This window comes from Pogoniulus pusillus, chromosome 9, assembly GCF_015220805.1.
Source record: "Pogoniulus pusillus isolate bPogPus1 chromosome 9, bPogPus1.pri, whole genome shotgun sequence".
NCBI lineage: Eukaryota > Metazoa > Chordata > Aves > Piciformes > Lybiidae > Pogoniulus > Pogoniulus pusillus.
The window spans coordinates 26,044,592-26,068,386 of NC_087272.1; the positions used below are offsets into that span (position 1 = coordinate 26,044,592).

The 23,795-nt window shown below is 44.3% G+C and overlaps 3 protein-coding genes across 6 annotated transcripts in view; 2 read left to right on the top strand and 1 right to left on the bottom strand.

Annotated features, from left to right (window-relative positions):
- Positions 1–13,087, bottom strand: part of DCTD (dCMP deaminase) — a 228,345-nt gene extending 215,258 nt beyond the window's left edge. Inside the window, exons 1-2 of one of the 2 annotated variants that reach the window (XM_064148949.1) lie at positions 12,984–13,087; positions 12,560–12,621 (exon numbers count right to left, since the gene is read on the bottom strand). The gene's annotated coding sequence lies outside the window, so the exon portion shown is untranslated. The remainder of the gene's footprint in view (positions 1–12,559; positions 12,622–12,983) is intronic. The other variant, XM_064148947.1, reaches the window with a different exon arrangement.
- CDKN2AIP (CDKN2A interacting protein) lies at positions 4–5,263 on the top strand. Of its 2 annotated transcripts, XM_064148939.1 has the most exons (3): positions 4–325; positions 415–545; positions 1,292–5,263. In XM_064148939.1, the coding sequence occupies exons 1-3, from the start codon at positions 102–104 to the stop codon at positions 3,205–3,207; spliced, it is 2,271 nt and encodes a 756-aa protein (XP_064005009.1). In that variant the 5' UTR covers positions 4–101; the 3' UTR covers positions 3,208–5,263. The 2 variants fall into 2 exon arrangements, with proteins under 2 accessions (XP_064005009.1, XP_064005010.1); XM_064148940.1 differs by lacking the exon at positions 4–325 and having other exon boundaries at positions 425–514.
- On the top strand, positions 12,752–20,231 carry ING2 (inhibitor of growth family member 2). Of its 2 annotated transcripts, none has more exons than XM_064148942.1 (2): positions 12,752–13,253; positions 17,106–20,231. In XM_064148942.1, the coding sequence occupies exons 1-2, from the start codon at positions 13,133–13,135 to the stop codon at positions 17,774–17,776; spliced, it is 792 nt and encodes a 263-aa protein (XP_064005012.1). In that variant the 5' UTR covers positions 12,752–13,132; the 3' UTR covers positions 17,777–20,231. The 2 variants fall into 2 exon arrangements, with proteins under 2 accessions (XP_064005012.1, XP_064005011.1); XM_064148941.1 differs by lacking the exon at positions 12,752–13,253 and adding an exon at positions 13,331–13,597.
- The last annotated feature ends 3,564 nt before the right edge of the window (positions 20,232–23,795 follow it).

The following is a 23,795-nucleotide window of genomic DNA, read 5'->3' on the forward strand; positions in this document are numbered from 1 at the left end:
GTTGTCGCCGTTGTTTCCGCGGTGCGGCGCGGAGCGGCCCCCCGCGCACAGCCCGGGAGGGCGCGGCAAAGGAGGGCGGCGGAGGGGAAGCGGGAGCGGCCATGGCGGCGGGGAAGGCGGCGGCCGAGCCCCTAGGGCGGACGGCGGAAGAGGTGGCTTGGGCCGAGGCCCTGCGTGGGGCCTGCGAGCCTGAACACCACTGGCGGTTCCGCCGTGAGTTCCTGCTACGCAATGTCGGGGAGCCGCCAGCGGCGGGCAGCGCCCAGCTCCAGCGCCTAGTGTCCCTCTCCATGGTGTGGGCCAATCACGTCTTCCTGGGCTGCCGGTGAGTGCGGGCCAGGTCAGTGGGCCCCGCGTGGGCTTTCGGCGCAGATCCTTGACGGTCCCCCTCCTCTGCCCTTGTCGCCCCTCCAGGTACCCGCCGCAGGTCATGGAGAAGGCGCTGGAAATGGCCGAAGGCATACAAGTGACCGGCGCCCCTGTTCGCACCACGAGAGATGAACTGGTTGCCAAGGTGAAGAAAAGAGGCATATCAAGTAGCAATGGTTAGCAGATAATAGCTGTGACAATACATAGGAGTCTAGAAAATGCTTGTTTTTAAATGTTTTCGGTTTACCTCGGGCTTAGAAAGTAGTCGAATTAATGTTTAAAACTCCTTGTCAATCGTTTCCCCTGTCTGCTATTTTTTTTCCTTATGTAACACCTGTAGAGTAGATGTAATGTGTATGTATTCTGTTGGTAATGTAGAGCTCTTGTTTTGAATTCCTATAACTGGTGCACTTTAGCTGATGGTTTTTTAATGTGATGTAGACTGTTATGCTCCAGCATAAATGCATTCTTGTTACTTTGCCTTTAGTGCTAGGCAGACATTGTTGCTTTGTGAGAAACTTAGTTTTATAAGGGCAGTATTTCAAATATATTTTTATGATATTAGTAGACAAAAATACACCTTTTTTTAAACTTAAGTAATCTGCTTAATGTACTTTGATAATTTTTGGTTTGAACTCCAAGAACAGAAGTATGTTCTTGCCCTCTGGTCACAAACCAAAACCTGAAAACTTGCCCCTGAGTATTTTTAGGTTTTTGTGGAAAAAACAAACAAACAAACAAAAAAACCCCACGTTAAACCATTTTGAAGTAACTGAAATTACAGTACAAGGTGTATTCCTAATATGTACCTTTTAAATTCGCAAAGATTATTGCTGTAAGTTTTTAGAAAATAGATTGTCTCTGGATGGGTATTTCATAGTACAGGAATTAAAGAGGGTAACGTACTTCACTTGTTTTGCAGAAGGGGTAGAAGAGCCCTCCAAGAAGCGAGCTGTTGAGAAGAGCAAAGATGCTAAGGATACTGGAAAGGACATGAAAACAACCAAGGCAGAAGCCCTGAAGGAGACAGAGAGCACATTGCCAAAAAAGCAGGAAAGCGATACCAGCAAAGATTCAGAAAGCTCCCAGTCAACTTCCACTTCAGATCAAGAAATGATCACATCATCAAATGTAGAAAAGGAAGTAAAACCTGCTAATGCTGAAAATAATACTGAGCAAAATGTGTCTTCTTCCGAAAAAGAGTCAGGAGAGAAGTCTTGCTCAAGCTTACCTAAGGACAGCAAGTGTGGAAATGTGACATCACCTGAGAAGAAAACTGCAGTAAGTGCAGTGCCACCAGCTTCCCAGAGTGCCCTGCAGGTAGAGGTGGTGGCAGCTGTGGTGCCACCAACCACCAAGAGTACCCCACAGGCAGTGGCAGCAGCAGTGCCACCGACCATCAAGAGCACCCCACAAGCAGAATCAGTGCCACCGACCACCAAGAGCGCCCTGCAAGCAGCGGCAGCGGCAGTGCCACCAACTACCAAGAGCACCCCGCAGGCAGCGGCAGTGCCACCAACTACCAAGAGCACCCCGCAGGCAGCGGCAGTGCCACCAACTACCAAGAGCACCCCGCAGGCAGCAGCAGTGCCACCAACTACCAAGAGCACCCCACAGGCAGTGGCAGCAGCAGTGCCACCGACTACCAAGAGTACCCCACAGGCAGTGGTAGCAACGATGCCACCAACTACCAAGAGCACCCTGCAAACAGCAGCAGTGCCACCTACTACCAAGAGCACCCCACAGACAGCAGCAGCAGCAGTGCTACCCACTGCAAAGAGCATCCTACAGGCAGCAGTGGTGCCACCAACTACCAAGAACACTTTGCAGGCAGTGGCAGCAGCAGTGCTGCCAACTACCAAGAGCACCCCGCTGACAGCGGCAGTGCCACCAGCTACCAAGAGCACCGTGCAAATAAGTGCTACATTGCTGTCTTCCAAAACCCAGGCTAGTACTTCAGCATCAGTGTCCAAGAGTGGTGCTCAGGTGAGCAGCTCACTGCTTTTGGCTCCCAAGACCAGCACTCAGGTGGGTGCTTCACTGCTGCTGGCCTCCAAGGGCACTGCTAAAGTGACCTCCACACTCCTGGCCTCCAAGAGCAGCGCTGAGGTGGCTGCTTCGTTGCTGGCTGCTCGGAGTGGTGCTCAGCAGGGATCTTCACTACTGAATTCCAAGAGCAGTGCTCAGGTGGCTGCTTCACTGCTGGCTGCTCGGGGTGGTGCTCAAGGTCCCTCATCACTAGCCTCTCGTGGTGGAGCTCAGGCAGGTGCTTCTCTGCTGGCCTCCAAGGGTGGTACACAGGCAGGCACACCACAGCTTGCTTCCAAGAGCAGCTCACAGGCAGGTGAAAGTCCTGCTAAGGCTTTGTGCAAACCATTAACAAGCGAAGATGCAAAGGAAAGACAGCCTTTTTTCAACAGATTATACAAAGCTGTAGCCTGGAAACTAGTTGCTGTTGGAGGCTTCAGTCCTAATGTAAATCATGCGGAACTTCTAAACTCATCTATTCAGTCTGTAAAAGCTACATTAGATGTTGCTTTTGTTCCCCTGAAGGAGCTTGCAGACTTGCCTCAAAATAAGAGCTCTCTGGAAAATATAGTTTGTGAACTGAGGTGCAAGTCTGTCTACTTGGGTACTGGCTGTGGTAAAAGTATGGAAAATGCCAAAGCAGTTGCTTCAAGGGAAGCTTTGAAATTATTCCTCAAGAAGAAAGTTATTGTGAAGATATGCAAAAGAAAATACAAAGGTAGTGAAATTGAAGATTTGGTACTTCTGGATGAGGAATCAAAACCATCAAATTTACCTCCAGCTTTAAGAAATCCTCGTGAGATCTTGTAGGGGAGAAAGGCTGTTTGTACCCTGTATAGTATTTCAAAATAAGGACTGAAGGTTAATTTTGTACTTTAAAAATGCAGGCTTCCAGATATTTTGTATTTCTTTCTCAGTTTTGCAAGACAATGATAGTCTTTTCACTTGGTAGCAATTGTATAAAACTTGTTAGAGATGACAAGTGTGCATTTAAAGGTATGCCTTAATACATAGCACATTAGTGTGCTGTTTCATTTGCAAAATAGTCTACCTAATTCTTCTATTTTTAATTAAGGTACAATTTGTTGTTTAAAACTTGACAATTTTGTAATTCTACGATTTGATGGCAGTGTGCTCAATTGTCTACCATGTCTTTTTTAGCCATATAGAAGTGTGTATATATAGGGACCATAATACTTGAATGATTGAAAGTTGCTGAAAAATTTCAATCAAAAAAAATGGAATCATCTGTTTCAGGCTTCTTGCTCATAATGTTCATTGTTGCTCATACTAGGAGCAAAAATACTTGGTTGACTAATTTTTATGGGATGTTTCTGTAGTACTCACAAATATAAATGACACCCTCATTCCATTTAACATACTAGAAAGCTAGATCCCGTTTAAGATTATACTGGTAAATTATCAATTAGCAGTCAAGTCACAGCTGCTTCAGCCACCAGAACTCTGTAAGCAAATTTATATTGTTAAATATTTACATTTTTTCTCTTCAAATAAACATGGATTTCAATACTAAACATTTTGACTGCTACTAAAACAATAAAACCTTCAGAATAGGCTTTTATAGTACTTCAGTTTCGGCCATGAAATATTCCATCCATTTCAATAATTTTGCAACACCTTGAGGAAAGCTTTACTTTGAGTGGCTTCAAGGTGTAATCCCACATGGATGAGATGTTTTCTTTAGATGCATAGATGAAATACTGTAACACTGATAGGGTGGACCTGTAGAATATCTATTTCTACTTTTGTAACACCAGAATAAGGGAAACAAAGATACTGCTGTCTAGTAGAGACAGCAAGTGTATTGTAAAGCAAAGTGTTCACACTAATCAAACCCTTCCTTTGCTATGTTTCTATGCCATGTACGGGATGGTTTGAAGGAAAGTGAGAGATTACCTTTTATTTTCAATATTACTGAAATACCTGCACAAACTGCATGTTTTGATATATTGGATAATGACATGTAATTGTAAAAACATACTGTCTTCAGTGCTATTTTGAATTAATCTTGTCCAGTTACGGTAGTTAGCATCATTTAGTGGCGATCTTACACTTGACAGAGATCCACTGATCAAGTCCTACAGGAGTGAATAGGATTTCCTGGGATCTCAGTAGTATGTATGTCTAAAGACTTCAAGTTCTTTTGTGATTGTGGAACTAAACCACAATGGTATTACACTGTACCCTATGTGATTTTGAACAGCAGTGGCTGTCCAGTCTGTAGCACCTGAAGCCTGCAAGGCACTTGTGCTTGGTGGCCAGTTGAGAACTTCCTCTGTCTGACCCCTGTGCTTCTGTGCCCTTGGTCGCCCTTCACTCTTGTTGGGTTTCTCAGGAGTTCCCTCTTGGTGTTTCTGGAGCACCACCTGACATTCGGAACGCAATACAGTGCATCTCACACAGCGTAAGAATATTGGTGTGTACTGATAGCACAGAGCGAGTTCCATGTTGTATTTAGGAGCTGTGGTATTCATGCCAGCAGATATGTAATTTGTTTTCAGATCTTCACTGTGTTGTGGAGATGCAGAATGACTGTTGTCACAGCGCAGGAATTGTGTCCTGTGCCCTCTGAAACAGCTTTTCTAGCTGTTCATTTGGGCATCTCGATCTCTGAGAACTGCAGCATGAACTTGATTGTGAAGATGTCTTCTGCCTCCAAAGCAAAGCTGATATTTACTGACCTCAGGGGGGAGGTTAAGGTAACTGTGTTAAAAGGCTGAGGTGCTAGATGCCCATTTTTTAAAGTACTCACTTAGGCTTTTAAAAAAAAATTTGAATGTTATTCCTCTTTGATGTTTGGTTGTGATTCATTAAAGGATGAGTCTGTAGCTACTCCTAATCGAAACTGAAAGTGTGTGTTATTTTTTTATTCCACATTTTGCATGGGAAGCAGCTCAAAAAGCAGATTCTGACATTCAGGTAAATAATCAAAGTATTTGAATTAGAATTTCTTAACATTTAATTAACCCTAGAAGAAGAAAGAAAGAATTTCGAGGAACTGGCTGTGTCAAGAAGTGTTCATGTGGTCCTGCTAGTTCCACAGCCTCTGGGTCTTCCTCCTAGGTGCTGTCCTGGTCTCTAGCAATTGAGATGCTGGTAACTGTAGACGTTGCTGATCAGGACCGGCTAGAGCAAATGCAGGTTTATCTGAGGGGATACAAATGAAACCAACCAACTGAAAGAAAAAAATGTCCCTGTTTTTCTTGCAGGAGTGCGGGAAATTGCAGTCATCAAAAATTACTCCTGTTTCCTCTAGGGGCTGCTAGAACAGCTTATGTACGTCCTGTTTTCTTAAGACAGCTGCTCGACTAACTGCTGTTGGCATCTTAGGGGGTGGGGAGGCTGGCAGGGCCCGGAGATGTCTCCACTGCAGTGCGCTGTGCTGGCCATCAGGTGGCGGCAGAGGCCTCGCTGCTGCGGCCCAGCAGCCTGCGGCGGGGCCGCTTCGGGGCGGGGCTGCGGCTCTTAATTTGCCTAATATATTCCCGGGGAAGCAGCAGCCCTCCGCGGTGCAGAAATCCCGGGCATACGGAGCCTGGCGCGCCTCTGCGACGGCCTGGCGGCCTCTCTGTCTGTGCAATGCCTGCAGAGACTGGCAAAAAAAGACGAGGAACTGGGAACAGTTCTCGCCCTGTCCTCAAGGTTTCCAGCATACCGCCCTATAAAAGGCGGCTGAGGAAACACTCGTGCACTGGGATGCTCTGAAGACCTGCTCTCTAGGCTACGCACGGAGGACGCTGGTTCCTCATGGGCCTTAGTGCCCGCCTAGGGGAAAGTCCCCGGACCACCGGCAGAGAGTGTCGGGCGCTATCGCGCTCTCGGACGCCCCCATCTCACGCAATCGCCGCCGAGACGCCTCCGGGCAGAGCGGGTGAGCGCGGGGCGGGCTTCTCGTCACGGCCACAGACATCGCAGGTAGTGCGCAGGTGCACTAACAGAACGGGGCTCACTCTCAGGCCATCCCTTTTTGCCAGCCTTGGCGAGCCCTGGGCGGAGCTCTTCGCAGGGAAAGCGAAGCACGCGTGGGAAACACCCGGCTTCCCCTGTCAGGATGTACACCCGCCTGGCGGAGCGCCTATCTCTGCCCGAAAAGGCTTCCTTTCACTTCCCTGTTCCAGGAAGAAACCAGAGGCCAGATGGAAGCATATTCTCATGTTTGTTTGCATCATGAAGAAGTTAAACGTCAAATACAGAGCAGTCTGATGCGTATCCGAGTGACAGCACGAAACTGACACAGCACAAAATGCAAACATCACTCTTCTCCAGCACAGCAGCCACTCACAGGCATGCTGCTGCACAGGGATGAGTACGGGGTGCACCCCTGTTTCCTCCTGCTGACCCGGACCTCCTCACAGAACGCCAGTACCTCTGATCAGTGAGTGTCATTAGTACTACTCAACAGATTCTCCTGCTTACATTCTGATACTGTGCAAGCTGCTGCCTGCAGCAATCATGCACATGAGTACTAGCCATGCTGATAAACCCAACAGATTTCACAGGCAGTGCTGTCCTTGCCTCTAGTACATTAAGCAAATAACACATCATTGTGCTCAGCTCCATGGAATTAAGTCCTCTGACAACCTACAGCCACGCAGGGGTATGAAACCCAACAGAAGAGCACTAGCAAAGACCTCCAAAATAACATCACGTTCAGGAATCTCAGGCCCAGAAAGTATGATTAATGTTCCCCTTACCCAAACAGCACCCAAGCAGCCCTGCACCAATATTTCCTTCTGGTTCATGCTCCTGTGAAGCACCCGGGTCTGCCAAAGTAGCAATGTCTTTTAGGTGGAATGACAGACATATGGCCTCTATGTAGGCACAATATTTTGCAAACCCCACTGGTTTCCAACACCTGCCTTTGTCCCAGCAATAGAGGAACAGCTTTTTAGCTGTGTCAGACTACTATGCTAGGTGGAAGAGAGCAGCATGCAGGAAAGGGAGTACCTCTGTCACAGAATTAGCTACAACAGCTCTAACTGCATCACATGAGTTTTGAAAGTGTGCACAGGGGGCTGACAAACCACCTGGCTTGAGCTGTCATTCAGACTGCTGTTTTAGCTGCTTGAACTTCCTTAGTATTCTCTCTTTTCTATCATAATTCTTCATGTGATCAGCTATATGTATACGGTAAACCAGAGATTTCAAATTAAAATATTATCAAAGAACCCATCCCAAAGAAACAGCTAAACTAGGGCATATCTTTTATGAAGTTCTTTCTGGGTATTTTTGTTGCTGTTTTGTTTTTGTGGGGTTTGTTTTCTGTTTGTTTTTTTTAAGAAACTGCAATGAAATCCCAGTGTCCTAGTTCCAACTGCTAAAAAAGATATATGCATGACTGTATGAAGCTAACGTTTCACAAGCTGTCAGGCTTTTGTAGTACAGAGAGCACCTGCAGTACAGGCTGACAAGCTTGTGTAGACAAGCTGAAGCTTGCACAGTGACTGATGTGGGTTTGGGTTTCTTCTTTAGTCCTAAAGATTGCATTATAGCACCTTAAAATTTTTGCCTGTTTTTCTCTGTGTGTGGACAAAATTCTCTCACTTGTAGTTTATGTTAAATGTCAGTCTTCGAATTTGTTAACAAGAGACAATATGTGAAAAAATCAAACTCCTCTTGACTACAGATGGCAGTAAGCTGACATGACATGGTCTAGTAGTCCAGAGGCTAATTGCAAAAGCACACATTGAAAAGAGTTTTGTTGCTGTCTCTTTCACTAGGCAGATCTGTCCTCCAGCTCTTTAAGTTGGAAACTGCAGAGAAAAATCACATCAGTATCTATTCTGAAGCATATTTTGTAAGCTTTTCTTTCAGTTAAAATGTGCATTTTCGCCATGTTTTGCATAGTGTATGATAGGCACACTCTGCCCATTTAACAATTCGAATTTGTTTGCCCTCTGTGTGGTTCTGTTAGTAGCTAACACCACAGCAAAGGTATTGCCATAGCTATGTTACACAGTTCTAAGGAAGCTTTATCATTTATGTACCTTACCCCTGAACTGGCCCCCATTCTAAATTTGTCAGGAAGCTATCAAATTTTAGGCTGTGATTAAGAATTACAGAAGAATTACACATTACAGAATGTGAATAAGAATCACAGCTTTCTTCCATTCGTGAACTTAAACCTGTACAGCTCTGCATGTGGCTGAGCTAGGATACTGCCTTGTGCAGAGCTGGCCAGAGTGGAGTGATAGCAGCACTTGGAGATGACTGTTCACACATTCAGCTGGCCTTTTGTACATGACAGCACAGGGTTCCACCTGCACTGAAGATGCACTCACATACCAGTGTTCAGAAAAACAAAGTTTATATCAATACTTGGTAATAGTTTCAGATACGTTGTAGGCTAATTTTGAAAAGGGCACATGGTAATTTCTGAGCTCAAGTGCCTGTTGCTAAGGCAATGAAAGATGGAGTTCCAATGGTTACCAGTTATTTACTTGCTCTAGTAACATTCCTGCAACTGAAAAAGCACTGTTCAGCTTTAACATCTTAGCCCTTTAAGGTTTGAATTGTCACTGATGGACAAGTAACATTGTTAGTCCCAAGTGGACTGAGAAACTACATGGTCTAAATGCCACTACAGAGATCAAATACGTGGCACAAAAGAAAATTTGTCACTGGTAAGAAAGCCGATATAAACAGCCAACATTGCCTAATTTTCTTCCTCTGGTATTTTATATTTTAACTGCAGTCTGAGAGACAAACTCTTTTCAGTCAGATGATGCCCATAATTTGATAATAGCTTTTCACCTGAAATTCTGCCTTAGTTTGGAGCATATGTTACATTTCTGTTTATTACTTTGGGGAAGAGGATGGTTGAGAGGTCAGCGATCTATTAATCTTGTTTAACCAAGAATTTTTTTTCACGATTACAACTGAATAATAAAGAAAATATAAATTCTGTCAGTTCTGGGAAAAAACATGTACATCAGTTGTATGCTAGTAGTATACAACAGTACTAATTTTTGGTAACTTGGAGTAAGTGGTGGCACTCAAAAATTCTGCACAGCAGCAGCACCTCTAATTCAGGTGACTTGGTGCTACATTTGTTTTGAAGATACAAAACTACTCTCTCGTGCTGTTTGCACTGACTTTCACTTGCACTAGTGCTTAATCATTTGTACTGGATAAGCAGATTCCAAAGAGAAGAAAATAAAATCCACACTAGAAGTGAAATAAAATGAAGCTTTCTCTTGTTCAGTGTGGGGGTTTGATGACATATGCTAAGTCTTTTCAAGTTTTAAAGGGAACTCTTAAATTAAAGAATGGCAACTATAGGCATGTAATTACCCCACTTCTGCACATGGAATGGAATTCATTTCACTGAGATCTATGACAAAACACCTGGCTCCCCTTATAGTCAATGGAGACATTTTTAGGACAAGACCTATTTATACCAAGATTCTCTCTCAACTGGATGATTCACACCCTTATTTCCTGATTTGGAAAGGACAATTAACATAGACATCAGGGAGAGTATTATGAATGCCTTAAACCTCCAACTAGTGAAAATTCCAGACATTACACTACCTGTCCTTATTTCACAACCTTGATAAAAAATGTGCAATTGTGTACATTTGGTCCTTACAAGAGGAAGAAGTAAGAATGTGTTTTCCACATGACCTATGCTGAATAGCAGAATCATAGAAATGCAGCACACATGCTAGCCTGTAGCTCAGGTAAGAGCACACAATAAATCCTTTGTTCATTGTGGGCAAAAGGGACTCAGTTGCATTAAAGTCACATAGAATCTTCCATTTACTTTAATGGAAGAGGACCAAACTTCAGGACTCGAGACAATAAAGACAGTTGCCAAATACTTGCATTAAATTAGCTTGTTGCCTTTCCTCACCTGGCCTCCCTAAATATTATTTGCACATTTCCCTATTTTTTTGGCATGCCGATTAGCTCTGCAGATGGAAAGAAAAATGACAGTCATTTATGCTTTAAACCAGTAGATGAAGAATAAAAGTCACTGTCTGAAAGATGCTTTCTGCAGAAGAAAACAGGGACTTGCTACTTCAGCCACAAGGAGACAAATCCGTGCTGTAAATGACAGGGAATGAGCCATGTAGCCCTACCCATCGCAGCAGCCAGATGCTGCCCCTCAGCTGGTTAGCAGTGTCTCCCACCTTTAAGGAGCAGCAGTTCCTATGCCAGCCAGCATGCTTCATAGCACCTGTGAGAAGATGATGTTGTCCAGTTCCTGTTGATTTTCAGAAAGCACCCTGAAGAGAGTAGATTATCTCAAAAAGGAGCAGTGTGGTTCTTCTCAAAACAAGTAATACTATGTCAGCGTGCTGTGACAGAAGCAATGATGCCACATAAAAGTGAATTTCTTAACAGCTTTCACCTTGGACCTAGCAATTTTTCAAAACACTTTTGAGTACAGACACAGGATTAGAGTGTGGAAGCTGAATGGGAAGAACTGTGAAAATCAATAATTACTACAAAATAAAGCATGAAATAAACTTAATTTGCACATTTCATTCCAGAATGGGATAAATAGAACCCATCAGCTTGAAGAAGAAAAGATGAGCTGGTTATTGCAGCTGTCTTCATCCCCATTTTAATACAAGTCAGCTGATCACTAATTTGGGCACAGGAAGAGATTTTCTTTTAGAGCATCATAGCAGAAAACTTGGAACTTCTCCATTTTTTTAACAGATATTTGCATTTAGATGAGGAAGAGCATACATCTCCTAATCAGTAAAGGGTGTTTGATGCTAGAAAGCAATTAGATATACGTGAGAATTAGTCCAAATGGAAAAAATACATGCCCATGTATTCAGAAAATGTACTGGTTTAGTTTATTTCCAGGTGTCCCACGCTTGTGTAAACAAAATAGAAAAATACTTTTTTTTCTCATATGATTTGTGTTCCACCAGATAAACCAAGCCTAATATTTAAGGAAAATCAAAAGCAATTATGTCTGCCACTACAGGGAAGTACCTTTTATGGATGATCTCATGTTAGAGAAACTTTCAAAAGTAGCTTACCAGAACAAATGTTGCTATCTCTGTAGCTCTGGCAAAGAATAGCCTCTTCCTGGAATATGGTCTACACAAAGGTTAACTGGCCTTTTTATAAAACACAGCCTGGTGTTGTCAGCAAACTTGCTGAGGGTGCACTCAGTGCCACTGTCCATGCTACCAACAAAGATGTTGACCAAAACTGATCCCACGACTGATTTCTGAGGGACTCTGCTTGTCACTGGCCTCCACTTGGACATGGACAGCCACTCTTTGGGTACAGCCATCAAGCCAGTTCTTAATCCATATAGTGGTCCACCCATCAAACCCATGTTTCACCATCTTGGAGACCAAGATGTGGTGCAGGACAAATGAGAGAAAAATTCTACAAGTGAGAGAAAAACTTTGCTACAGAGCACACTCCTGTGTGCCAGACATACATTCTTCCTCCTTGCACATAGCCTGTCATTATGCTGTGGGTACAAATTTCACCTCCTGATGAAAACTGCTCTTCAGAAAAAAAATATTTCAGATACAGTTTGACAAGAGTTTAGAAAAGAAACATAATTCATCTGCAAACAATTCAATGTGCGTATATACACTTTATTGCAAAAAAACTGACTCGCATTCCTTTCCTGCCAGGCACAATGCCTTTGGGAAAGTGCATTTCAAGAGATTTAGTGCCATTGGTGCTGAATTCCGAGAAAATGAAAGGATGATGCAAAGGATAAGACTTCTGCATGAAATGCTAAACTTCTTCACATTTTTGTCTGCTCATGTATCTTTTGCATTATCTTCTGAAACTGTGGGAAGGTTCAGGGTTGTGATTGAAAGCATAGTGCAAAGCACCACGGCCTGCAGCGGGGACAAGTGTAACGACCTCTAACAGTCACAACATATCTTTGCAATAAACTCCTCACAGCCTTCATCGACAGAGAATGCTTTCGGTAAAGCAAGCCAAAGTGGGAGGCCGGACCGGAGACGGGCGTTAATCAGTGGTGACAAACGTACCCCATGAGGGCTGGAGGCACACCTAAGAGACCCTCGTGGGTCTCTCCCGTTCGGCGCCCGCGGTACTCATAGACAGGTCGCGGCGCCACTCCTTGCCCTACTAAGAGCAGTGACAGAAGCTGACCGAAAACTGGAGGTGAATGGGCGCTACTCACACCTGGCCGTCATTTCCGCTCGCTTCACCTTCTCCTCACACAGGTGCACCGCGACCGTACTCCTAAGGGGAGGCAGCGGGCAGCACGGCGCGGGTGAGGCTGGCCGCAGCAATGGCGCCCGCGGGCGCGGGCACGGCAGCGCGCGCGCCTGCTGAGGAAGCCCCCGACCCGTGCGCGCGGCGTTTCAGAGGCCCCCACCGCGGCCGCGCGCGACCGCCCACACACCGGCGCTGCCGGGGCACCCAGCGTGGGGCGGGGCGGGAGCCGGTGCTCGGTCACAGCCGCCTCGCTACTCACCGGCTGTGGGGCACAGGTAGCCCCCCAAACCGTGACAGCCGCCTCAGTCCGGCGGCGACCCCGCGGCGACCCCATGCCAACCCTCATGAGGGCCACCACTTCTCCCGGACACGGAACCAGAGCTGACCTGTGCCTTTAGGAGCAGCTCCGCCTCCGCGCCGGCTCCCGCCCCTCGGGGCGCGTCAGGCCAGTAGCAGCGGACGAGAGGGGAAGGCGGGAGAATGCGAACCCCTCGCGGCACGGCCAGCCGCTCCTTATAAGGGCAGGACCTCGCGCATGCGCGCGCCCCGGCGGCCAGGGGCGGGGGCTCCGAGTGGGTTTTGCTTCGGCGGCGGCGGCGGCAGCCGCGGCGGGAAGGGTTGGGGGATCCCGCGGAGGAGTGGTCGGGCCCAGACTGGTGAGGCGCTCATCTCTCACCACCCCACGCAGCGCCTTGGCGTGGCCCGCGCACCTCAGTCCCCCGCGGTCAGAGGGGCAGCGGCAGCAGGGAGCCGAGCGGGGCCGCCGCGGGGACCCCGCGCCCGGTGCGGGCTGCGCGGCGGCAGCGGCGGATGTGCTGCTGGCGTGGGGGGATGATGCTGGCGGGGCCGCAGCTGGTGGCGGGGCCGGCGACGCCGGGCGGCGAGCGGGCCCGGCTGCTTTCGCTCTACGTGCAGGACTATCTGGAGTGCGTGGAGTCGCTGCCGCTGGACATCCAGCGCAACGCCTCGCTGCTGCGGGAAATGGACACACAGTGCCAAGGTGGGCGCAGTCGAGGGACGCGGCCTCTGCCACAGGGCACCGGGTTGGGAGCGGGGGGGGAAGGGAAGGAAGAGGGGCGGCCGCCCGCCGCACATGCGCCCGGCGCGGAGGGGCCAGAGCCGGGGCGGGCGCCGGGGTGAGTCCCCTGCCGAGCCCCCTGCCGGGTGTGCGTGGGGCTGAGTCGGTGTTTGCCGGGGCGCTGCGCTCCGCGTGTGCCGGAGCGGGCCCCGGCCGTTTCTTCATGGGGGAGGTCGACCCGAGACGGCGGCCCCGCCCCAGGGGCGGTGGGAGCTGGTGTTTCATCGCTGCCCGGTACTAGGCCTCGGCTCGGCGCGGGTCCCGCTTTGCCGTATGGGGCCGCTTCCGCCCCGCTTCCCACCCTAGGCAGCCCCTCTGATTGAACTGGCGGCGTTACTGCTGGAGGTAGGGTCATGAGAATCGGTTTCGCAGCTGCCTCTGCCCCGCCGCCGTGCGGGGGTGAAGGGTGCTGCGTCCCGTCGGCGCCCTGCCTCTGTCCCGGTAAATCGCTGCTCTCTGGCTCGGCCCGCCGGGCGCTGACCCGAGGCACTAGCTTACGCGGAGAGCTGCATAACGTGTTAGTAGCGTTCGTGTGGACCATGTAGAGGGTCCATAGCGCAGGAAGTTATTCTGCACTTCAGCCAAAGCCAAGGGTTCTGCCGAAATGTAGGTTGAGATGGATTAGATTTGTTCCATCTCGCACTCGTGAGTTCTTCCGCTGCTGCGGTATCTTCTAGTTACTGCTTTACTGCTTAGATAAGGTGTTCTGCTGAAGAGCATTATTACTTGAACAGTGCAGCAGAGGCCGAATGCAACAGACCCATGGCAGGAGTCGAGGAGGCCGAATTTCATCCCGTGTCCCCAATCCTAATGGGAGGCTTTCTTCAGGGTGGGTGAGGAAAGGACCGTTTAGGCCTTTCGGACGTTAAACTGGCCACCTCGGAAGGCAGCTGTTGTAAACAGGTTCTTTCAGTTATCTTTCTGATTACCTAGAAAGATGCATAAGAACAAGCTTTTGCAAAATTTCTATGCTTTTAAAGTGTGAAGGGCATAGACCTTTCCTGCAACCTTTTGAATTTTTAGCCAGGGCTGGAGTGTCTGCCTGGCTCTTTACCTGATCAGTGATAAGTAGCCAGCACTCCACATCTGTCCGGAATAAGTTCAGTCTTTTATTTAGGCATTTTTCCAGCCACTAATGCAATACTGAACCAAAGCAGAAGTTTGTTGCTGTTTTTACCAAGCCTTCAACTGTTCTTAAAAAACGACACCCCCTCCTCCCCATCAAACCTTCAAAATCGGCTAAAAATATTTTAGGCCCAAGTCTGAAGATGTAAAAGCAAGGCTATATAATTTCAGCTAATATAAAAGGTAGTCATAATTCATGCAGGATGGACAATAATACTCTTGTGCTTGGAAAACTGAAATCCTTTTAGCTTTCATTAGCTCAACCAAACTTAATCTGATTATCAGTAATGAACTCTTGCCCCTGGTTTATGTCGAGTTTGTTTGGTTGTTTTTTGGTGTTTGTGGTTTGCTTGGGTGTGTGTTTGTTTCTTGGTTGGTGGGTTTGTGTTGTGGTTTTTTTTTTAACATGGGTTTCAGAGATGTCTGGTTGGGTGTATGGATGCCTTCTGTAATCTTAAGAGACCAACAATGAGTTTGGCAAGCTTGCATTTCTGTCAGTCCAAAAGTTCGTTCGTTCTTTTTAACAGATGGTGATCTACTGATCTGGTGATTTAAAGTGTTCAGCATATCTTCATGGGCTGCATCCAGGGCATAATCAACATAGGGTGAATGATGTTCTCTATCACAGTGTGAAGAGGCAAACTGCTTGTGGGTTCTTCTGGGCAGGGCATTCCCAATACGGGAAATCTGTAACTACACCTACGCTGTCACCCCCCTGCCCCAGGAGGCTGTGTGGGAGATAATGTGGCTGCAGAATATTGTACTCTGGTTATGGCTTTTCAGTTCAACAGCATACAAAGTACATTAATCCACATTTTTCAGGAGCAGAGATTAAGATTTTTTTTTTTCTTTTCCCTTGTCAGGGCAACAGGCAAGTGATGCATCTAAAGGTGAAGGGAAGCAAAGCTTGTGTTTTTAGCGGTAGCTGGGATGCTGGTATTGAGAAAAGAACAGATTAAATGAGTTATTGGACAGGTAGAGTAGTGATTTTTATCTTCCCCTAAAACCTGGGACAGAACAAAATGCTATTGGCTCCTTTTGTCATACAGGTCTCAGAATTTATAGTAAAGAGTGGCCATTTGTACACAAGCTACTACTTCAAGATGTCATCGGGAAACAAAAATATCTCTCTGAACGTTGTTGAGATGATATCTATGACTTCCATTTAGCGCAAGCTTGAATCATTTCACAACTGTACAATACAGACAGGTCCTTTAAAAATGAAAGCAAATTTGTGAAATGCAGGTCTTAGGGAAGAGATAGACTGCACTGCCTATCTTTTTGCTTTAGAAGTACATAGTTTAGTATTGCACATAAATTCCCTTGCCTGTTCAAATAAAATCCTTAAGCTGTTTCTGAAGGAACCAGTCCTGTATCCAACGGTGTGCACTGGCTTTCACTGACAGTTCTATTAATCCATGTCCTTTCACTTGAGCGCTTCTTAGATTCTGCCTTCTATGTATCGGTCTAGTTTATCTTCTGGTCTAGAAAATATTAATGTAAAATTCAGACTAAGACTGGCTTGTAGGCTTTTTGTTAATGTCATATTTGAGTTTGTTAAACTTGCTTCTAAGAACTAAATTTTATGAAGGAGTTACAACAACTCACCCAGTTATTTTGCAAAAACAGCTCAGAAGTCAAACTGTGAACTACTCATTACTAGTTGCTTAAAAATATCCTGTGATGCACTAAACAGTAGGTCACCTATTCTGAAAAGTTCAACCTCGGTGTAAAATGCAACTTGCTGTAATTTGTCTTGGTAATAGGAAAAGCACTTAGAGTGATCTCAACTTAAGTTGATCTCAGGCCTGATTGTAAATTTGCTGTTGTGTAACTTTTATAACAGTCTACTTAAAACTGTAATACCCAAACCTTTAGGCAAATAAGAAGGTGAAGGAAGAGTGCCTGGATATCTTAATTCTGGCATGTTGTATGTCACGATATAAGTTAAGATATTGCTTTGATTTTTAGGCCAGAGTTTTGGAACCACTGTGGTAACAACTCCCAACAGAAACGCCTGTTTTTTCAGAGGGAGGCAGCATTTGGACTATCTACAATCCAGCAGTTGTGATTTACCTTCTTGATTTTTTTTTTCCTCGGTGTCTAAAATAAGCTTGAGATGTTTTTGTTGCAACAGATTGTGATCTTAAATACTGATTGCTGACCACATGCAAGTTGTATAAAATACGTGTTCTAGTTCATTAGGATATACTGTAATTAAAATCTGTACTGCATCTCATCATTTCTGTTTTTCCTTTAGCATGTTCCATCTTGTGTAATTATTCCTATTGTCTTTATTTTGTAGAAGCGTTAAAAGAAATAGATGATGTCTATGAAAAGTATAAGTCAGAAAATGATCCAGTTCAGAAGAAACGCTTGCAGCAGCATCTTCAGCGTGCATTAATCAACAGCCAAGAACTTGGAGATGAAAAAATTCAAATAGTCACTCAGATGCTAGAACTGGTAGAGAATAGAGCCCGGCAGATGGAAACACACTCTCAGTGTTTTCAAGATCTGTCTGAGAACGAAAAGCCTCTAGAAAAGGCAAAGATGGAGTCCTGCCAGCCAGAGAGATCTTCACGTAGACCTCGTCGCCAGCGAACCAGTGAAAGCCGTGATCTGTGCCATATAGCAAATGGTATTGATGACTGCGATGATCAGCCACCTAAAGAGAAAAGATCTAAATCTTCCAAGAAGAAAAAACGTTCCAAAGCCAAACAAGAGAGAGAGGTTTCACCTGTAGAATTTGCAATTGATCCTAATGAACCAACTTACTGTTTATGCAATCAAGTGTCTTACGGTGAAATGATAGGATGTGATAATGAACAGTGTCCTATTGAGTGGTTCCACTTTTCGTGTGTTGGACTCACTTACAAACCAAAGGGGAAATGGTATTGCCCCAAGTGCAGAGGAGACAATGAGAAAACGATGGACAAATGTACTGACAAATCAAAAAAGGATAGAAGATCGAGGTAGTGAAAGCAATTCATGTTTTAAAGAGTTGCTCCTTTTATATTAAAATGTTTAATTTACAGAGAACGCTGTTTTAGGAAATGCATAAGACTATGCAATAATTTTTAATCTATAATATTAATGGAGTATTAAAAGCTGTTATACCTTCTGTGATCTTTAACTTTCTGCACTGAATAACCAAATAATTGAAACAGGGTGGCTTCAGACCTTCACAGAAGAATTACAAGCATATGGCGCTTGATTTCAATTTAACCGTATTAGTATTTTAAAGAACCTTGTGAATCTTGAAATAATGGTGGTGGGAAAGATACTGAAGAACTTCATGCTATAGGAAAGGTGTTGAAAGGCCTCACATAACTGCTAGAATCTTAACAACTGAATTTGTTCTTTATCCCAGGTCTTAACTTTTCAGTTTTTGTGTCAACATCACACATTTGGAATTAGGGTTTCTGAATTCAGCTGTAACTGTAAAAGTCTTCCGAGCTAAAAGCAGACCTCTTCAGTGACTTTCATATGACCAGTATATTATTTCAAGGAAGAAAATACCACTAACTTGAGCTTTTTTTTTTTTTTGGTCAATATTAAACTCTTGTCTTTGTGACTTTACACATGGGAGTCAGTTTTTGAATCTGATAGAATGATGGTGTGCACACTGTTCTGGACATTCTTAGTAGGTTTTGTTTGGGTTCTGTGGAGCATCCTGATGTGGTCTTTATTGTTTTAGTTGATCTCTCTAATGCCAAAGCTGTTTACTTGATTTGCCACTGTCTATACTTGCCTTGAAGTGGCAGAAGGATCCCTTGAGAGGAGTGGATATTGAACAGAAATTAGAAATGTGATGAAATCTTTGTCGTAATCTCAAGAGAGTTGAAAGAGGACTGGTATTCTCTGGGATGTAAACTTAACATTTCCTTAAGCAGCATGAGTGTATGTGCATGGCCACACTTGGGTTTAGGCACAGCACCACAGTTTCTTGGCCTCAGGTCAAGAAACTAAGAAGCCTGAAGACAAAAGCTTTCAATGCAAGTTTTGATAGATGATAATTAAAAAATTACATAAGCATGGGTGGCATAGAACAACCACACAGATTCCATCAGGTTTCTGACAGGCTATGTAAACAGTGTTGTCCCAAAGTTATGTTTGTAGTGGCTAAATACTAATTGGGTGGTAGTTAAAAGTAAACTTTTCTCAGCCTTGCAACTTGAAGATGGAAAAAAAGATGAAAAAAGCTCTTTCTGTTTCTTTGTAAGGAGAGATGTTAATTGAAAAGTGAGTGGTGTATCAAAAATTGCACTTAAGGCTTCTGCTGAACAGTGTTCTTTGGGACTGCTTGTGCCCTGGTAGGCTTGGCAAGGCAGGCAGAGCAGTTCTGCAGGGCTGGGTGTGGAGGGGGCTGCAAACACCCTGAAGTCTCCGTAGTCTCTGCTCTTCGTTGGTAAGGTATCCGTTTGACAGCACTATCTCTGGCCCAGCCTGGTTGAAAAGCAGTTGTGCCGAATTGACAGCGGCCCAGAAGGCAGGTGAACAAAAAGCAATGCGGGATGGCTGAGTGCCATCCAAGCTCCCTCCTGCATCACCACTAGAGGGCTGTGGCAGCCGGGGCTGGTAGGCTGGGAGCACTCTGCTTGGCATAAAGCCTCAGTGCTGCTGGACAGGTGGTACGAATCAATCTGCAGGACTCTAAATATTATGAGCTACGTAAAATATCAAGCCTATTTCCACAGTTATGATCTGATTCCTTATCTGAACTTAGCATTTTTAAGTAATGCTGGTTAGCATATGGCAGGGGAGCATGAAGCCAGCGTTTGCAATTCTTGCTCTAAAATTGTAGGTTTATTAAGTGGACTAGCTCTGCTGGGGAGGACTGTACCACAGCAAGCAAACAGCCCTTGCAGGAAAGTACTATAAAGGCTTTGACCCTCAGCATGGTAGGACAGAAAGTCTTATCCCCAAGGCCCTGTCTTGCTTTCCAGGCCTAGTGGCTAATCGAGGTTGCAAATGCAGACTTCATAAAGGGGCTGGACCATAGGTATTAATGACGGATGATCAAACCAGCTGTTGGAGACAAGTGGTGTTAGTCATCTTCTGTACATTTTGTCCCTTTGTCTATTTGCTGTGACTTAACAGTTCATACATTTTGTTTTTGGAAAAACTGTTTGAAAGCTTTGGGCTGGAGATTGTATCAACACAATGTCTGCCTAAAATGGCAATGCTCCCTAGTATTAAAGACCAAACATTACTTAAATAAACACTGAACTCGAGGAAGAAAATACAAATTAAATTGTAACTTAACATTACTAATTTATCTTGAGAAGTATTTCTTGAATTTCTACTGACTAAACCAAGAATACTCCTGTGAGGCAAAGGAGAAAGCTGGGAACCTTATATAATTGTTCATCTGGAATAATTGCTAAAGTAGGAAGTGTATGTGTTGTGGTGTTACAGAAAGGAAATTTTAGATTCTGAAAGTGGTCCAGATAAATATCTCCAATGCAAGGATGCTTGCTTTTATGTTAATAGTCCTTCTAGTAGGGGATACAAATTCTCAAAGTTTCCAGTGGAGATGCTGATGGGGAAATGGTACTTGCTTGCCCACTACATGAAATCACTCAAATGTTGAATTAATTTTTGTAAGCTGATTAGCAGAGCGCCTCAAATATACACAGGTGCATCTAAAGTTACCTCTTTGAAGTGCTCTGGCTAATTTATTAAAATGTACATGAGAAAAGATCTGATGTTATCTGGTGTTCAGCATTTTACCACCTCCTTTAACCAAACCCTGATTTTGTGGTTTTGCATTCGTTTTCATAGAAGATCAATGGTAATTGCTGAAGATGCACATAAGAATGGTAGTTTGAAATCGGAAAGGTAAGTAGAGAACTTGTATGTTGCTTCTTAATGCTGATTTCCTTCCTAAAGGGATGAACCTCACTAATGAAATGAAAAATAAAACTGTTAAACCAGTCCATCTTCAAGATATGTATTGACTGTCACAGAATCATAGAATAGTTTGGGTTGGAAGAGACCTTAAAGATCACCTACTTCAAATCCCCTTGTCAGTTGAAAGACATGTCATGTAGATTAGGTTCACAGAATTAAGCAGGTTGGACAATACCTTAAAGACTATCAAGTCCAAACCTATTACCTAACACTTTCTAATCAATTAAACCATGGCACTAAGTGCCACATCCAGTCTTTTTAACCACTTTGAGAAATGGTGACTCCACTGTCTCCCTGGGCAGCCCATTCTAATGGCAAATCACTCTGAAGAATTTTTTCCTAACATCCAGCCTAAACTTCCCCATGTGCATTGTGAGACTGTGTCCTCTCATTCTATTGCTGGTTGCCTGGGAGAAGAGACCGTTCTCCACCTCGCTACAACCTCCTTTCAGGTAGTTGTAGAGAGCCTTAAGGTCTCCCCTGAGCCTCCTCTTTGAGAAGAAGTTGCTCAAAGCTCTATACAACCTGGCCTTGAACACTTCCAGGGGTGCAGGCAGGCATGACGAGATTCTTGCAATAAAACCCAAAAACCTAGGCAGCAAATACTGGAATTTGATAGAAATACAGGAAATTCTGCCCTCTGTGAAAGTTATTGTTACATCCTAACAGTGTAGGTTACATTTTTGTTTTATTGAAGCCTATGGAAATATTGTGTGCTTTTAAGGTCTTGCCTTTTTTGCCTTTCAGTTTTGAAGTAATGTAAGTTCAGCAGTAGCAGAAAAAGGAACGGAATCAGAATGTTTCTTGATCACTGTCCCATGGAACAGTTTGACTAATCATTTAATCAAAACTAACTTCAAATACTCCTAATAAAAATCTTACTATTTTGAAAGAAAAATGAGCAATTTAATATTTGCTGCCTATATTATAAGGGCATCTTGCTATCTCCAGCAGTTACTTTTTTTGGCAAGTCTGGAATAGTACACAAGCTTAATACAGGTTTCTTCTCCAGTTGCTGTGTATTACTGTATTGTGTTGTGCAAGCTGCCTGAATCCAAATTAATCCAGTTAATTACCAGCCATGGTAGGTACAATCTTTCTGAAAGTGTAGCTTTCTGCATACTGTTGTGCCTTAGTATCTTTTAATTGCTAAAAAGCACAGTGATAATACCTCCAAATTTAAACTATTTTAACACTATTTCCCTGCCAGTCATCAACTAATCTACACATCCAGAAACGGTAATGTAGTACTGACAGGTCTTGAAACTAGTACAGAAGGATGGTAAGTGAAATGCCCTGTTCTTCTCTGAATGTAAGGATTTTCTATTTTGGATGTTCTTTCAAGAGCTGAAGTGGGCCTTTGTAAAGAAGAGGGTATTTCCTGTATTTGAAGATATTTTTTTCTTCATTTTTAAAAGCCTCTAACTTTGTCTTCAAAGAAACTTCTACAGGTTGTCAGAATTCATACTTTAAAATGAGCAGTTTGACACTTCTGTGGTTTGTGTAATTTCTGATTGCAGCAGATCTGATTCTGAAAGCCTTCATCTGAGGTTTTATCCTTCAGACTCAGCTGGGCTGAACTGCCCCCTGCTCAGTTTCCCCTAAAACTCAGAGTCCATTGAGACAGAACTGCAGCAACTGCCATACCAGCAAGTGAATGGCTCAGATTTCTTTCTCCCTCTTATTCCCATATGTATTTCTTTTATGAAGAGGTATCAACTTTGGTAGCTCTGCAAGTCTTTGACATTAGCACCTTCGACTACAAAAATATTGTAGGTTTCATATAGAAGCCCAACTTGCTTTAAATGTTTCAATCTAATCTAGACATGTTTTTTCATCCCATACATAACTGAATGCAACAGAGCAATGATAAAAGCCCCTGCAAATCATGAAGATATTTGATCACATCAAGTGATATGTATGAAGTTCTTCTGTTGAATATTTCAAAGTTAATACTATCTTGGTAGCTATTGCTTGCTGAAGCCTGCTTTAAATGCAGATGACATAGTATTATTCCTGAGATGCAGTCTGTGCACTCAGTGAGTCTTAGCAAAGAAATTCATCATGGGCAAACAAAGAAAACTTGTTCATGTAATATAGCCTAGAAGTAGCATATCTTCCTGTCCAGCAACCATGGCTAGTGTCTGTTGAGGAGACCTGAGGCAGACCATGTATGGTTTGAACTGTGGAATGCCACAGACCAGATAAACTGAGTTGTAAGTTGGGAGGATCTAAACTCGACCAGTCAGATGAGGTTAGGAAGGTAGTGGCAGTTGCTGTTTTGTGTGTTTCCAATCTCAAAAAAGGTTGAAACCCTGAAAACAGAGATGTGTATCCTGCAATTCGGAGTAAAGCACTTGTTGTTGAAGATGGGCAGTTCTGTTCTTACCTTGCCTCTCCAAAGTTCTTTTGAGGTACTTAATCAGTTCCCTTGACTGTCATGGCTTTCTGAATCCTGTTCATAGTGCATAGGTGTTCTTGGGACCAGTGACAACTCTGGCTCTGAACGGCTGTCTTTAAGAGATCAGAGATGCTCCTTGAGTCTCTAATTATCAGAGAGTCTAGTTTTCCTCAGCTTCTCCTTGTTTGCTAGTAGACACTTAACAAAAGCAGTCCTTCCCCCCTCCCAGCAGAATGCATAATTGGTTTTTCATCTGATCCTCTCAAGATGCAGGGCTGTCCCTGAAACCCACAAGGACTGTTCTTAAGTTTGGTGCTAGTTAGGCATCTTTCTGTCAGTGGTAAAACGACATGTAACTGTGCATCTGTTAAAGATCCGTGGGGTTATGATTCCTGCAATAAAAAGGTGTTTATTTTTTACTATTAGAGAACTGAAAAAGTTTGAAATCCTCTCTTGCGTCATTTTTCTGATTACCATGCATTCTTTGGAACAGCTTGAAGATTATGGATTTCCTTACCAGCTGGTCAGGAAACAGTTCTGTTTAGTGACAATTCTGGCATTTTTTTTCCATTAAATTAAGCTGTAATTTGCTTTTGAGTCCAAGTCTTAAGATCAAGCTCATACAGCACCAAAATACTTTCTAATTTTTAGTTGGGGTAGGATGAGTTCTAAAAGCTTATT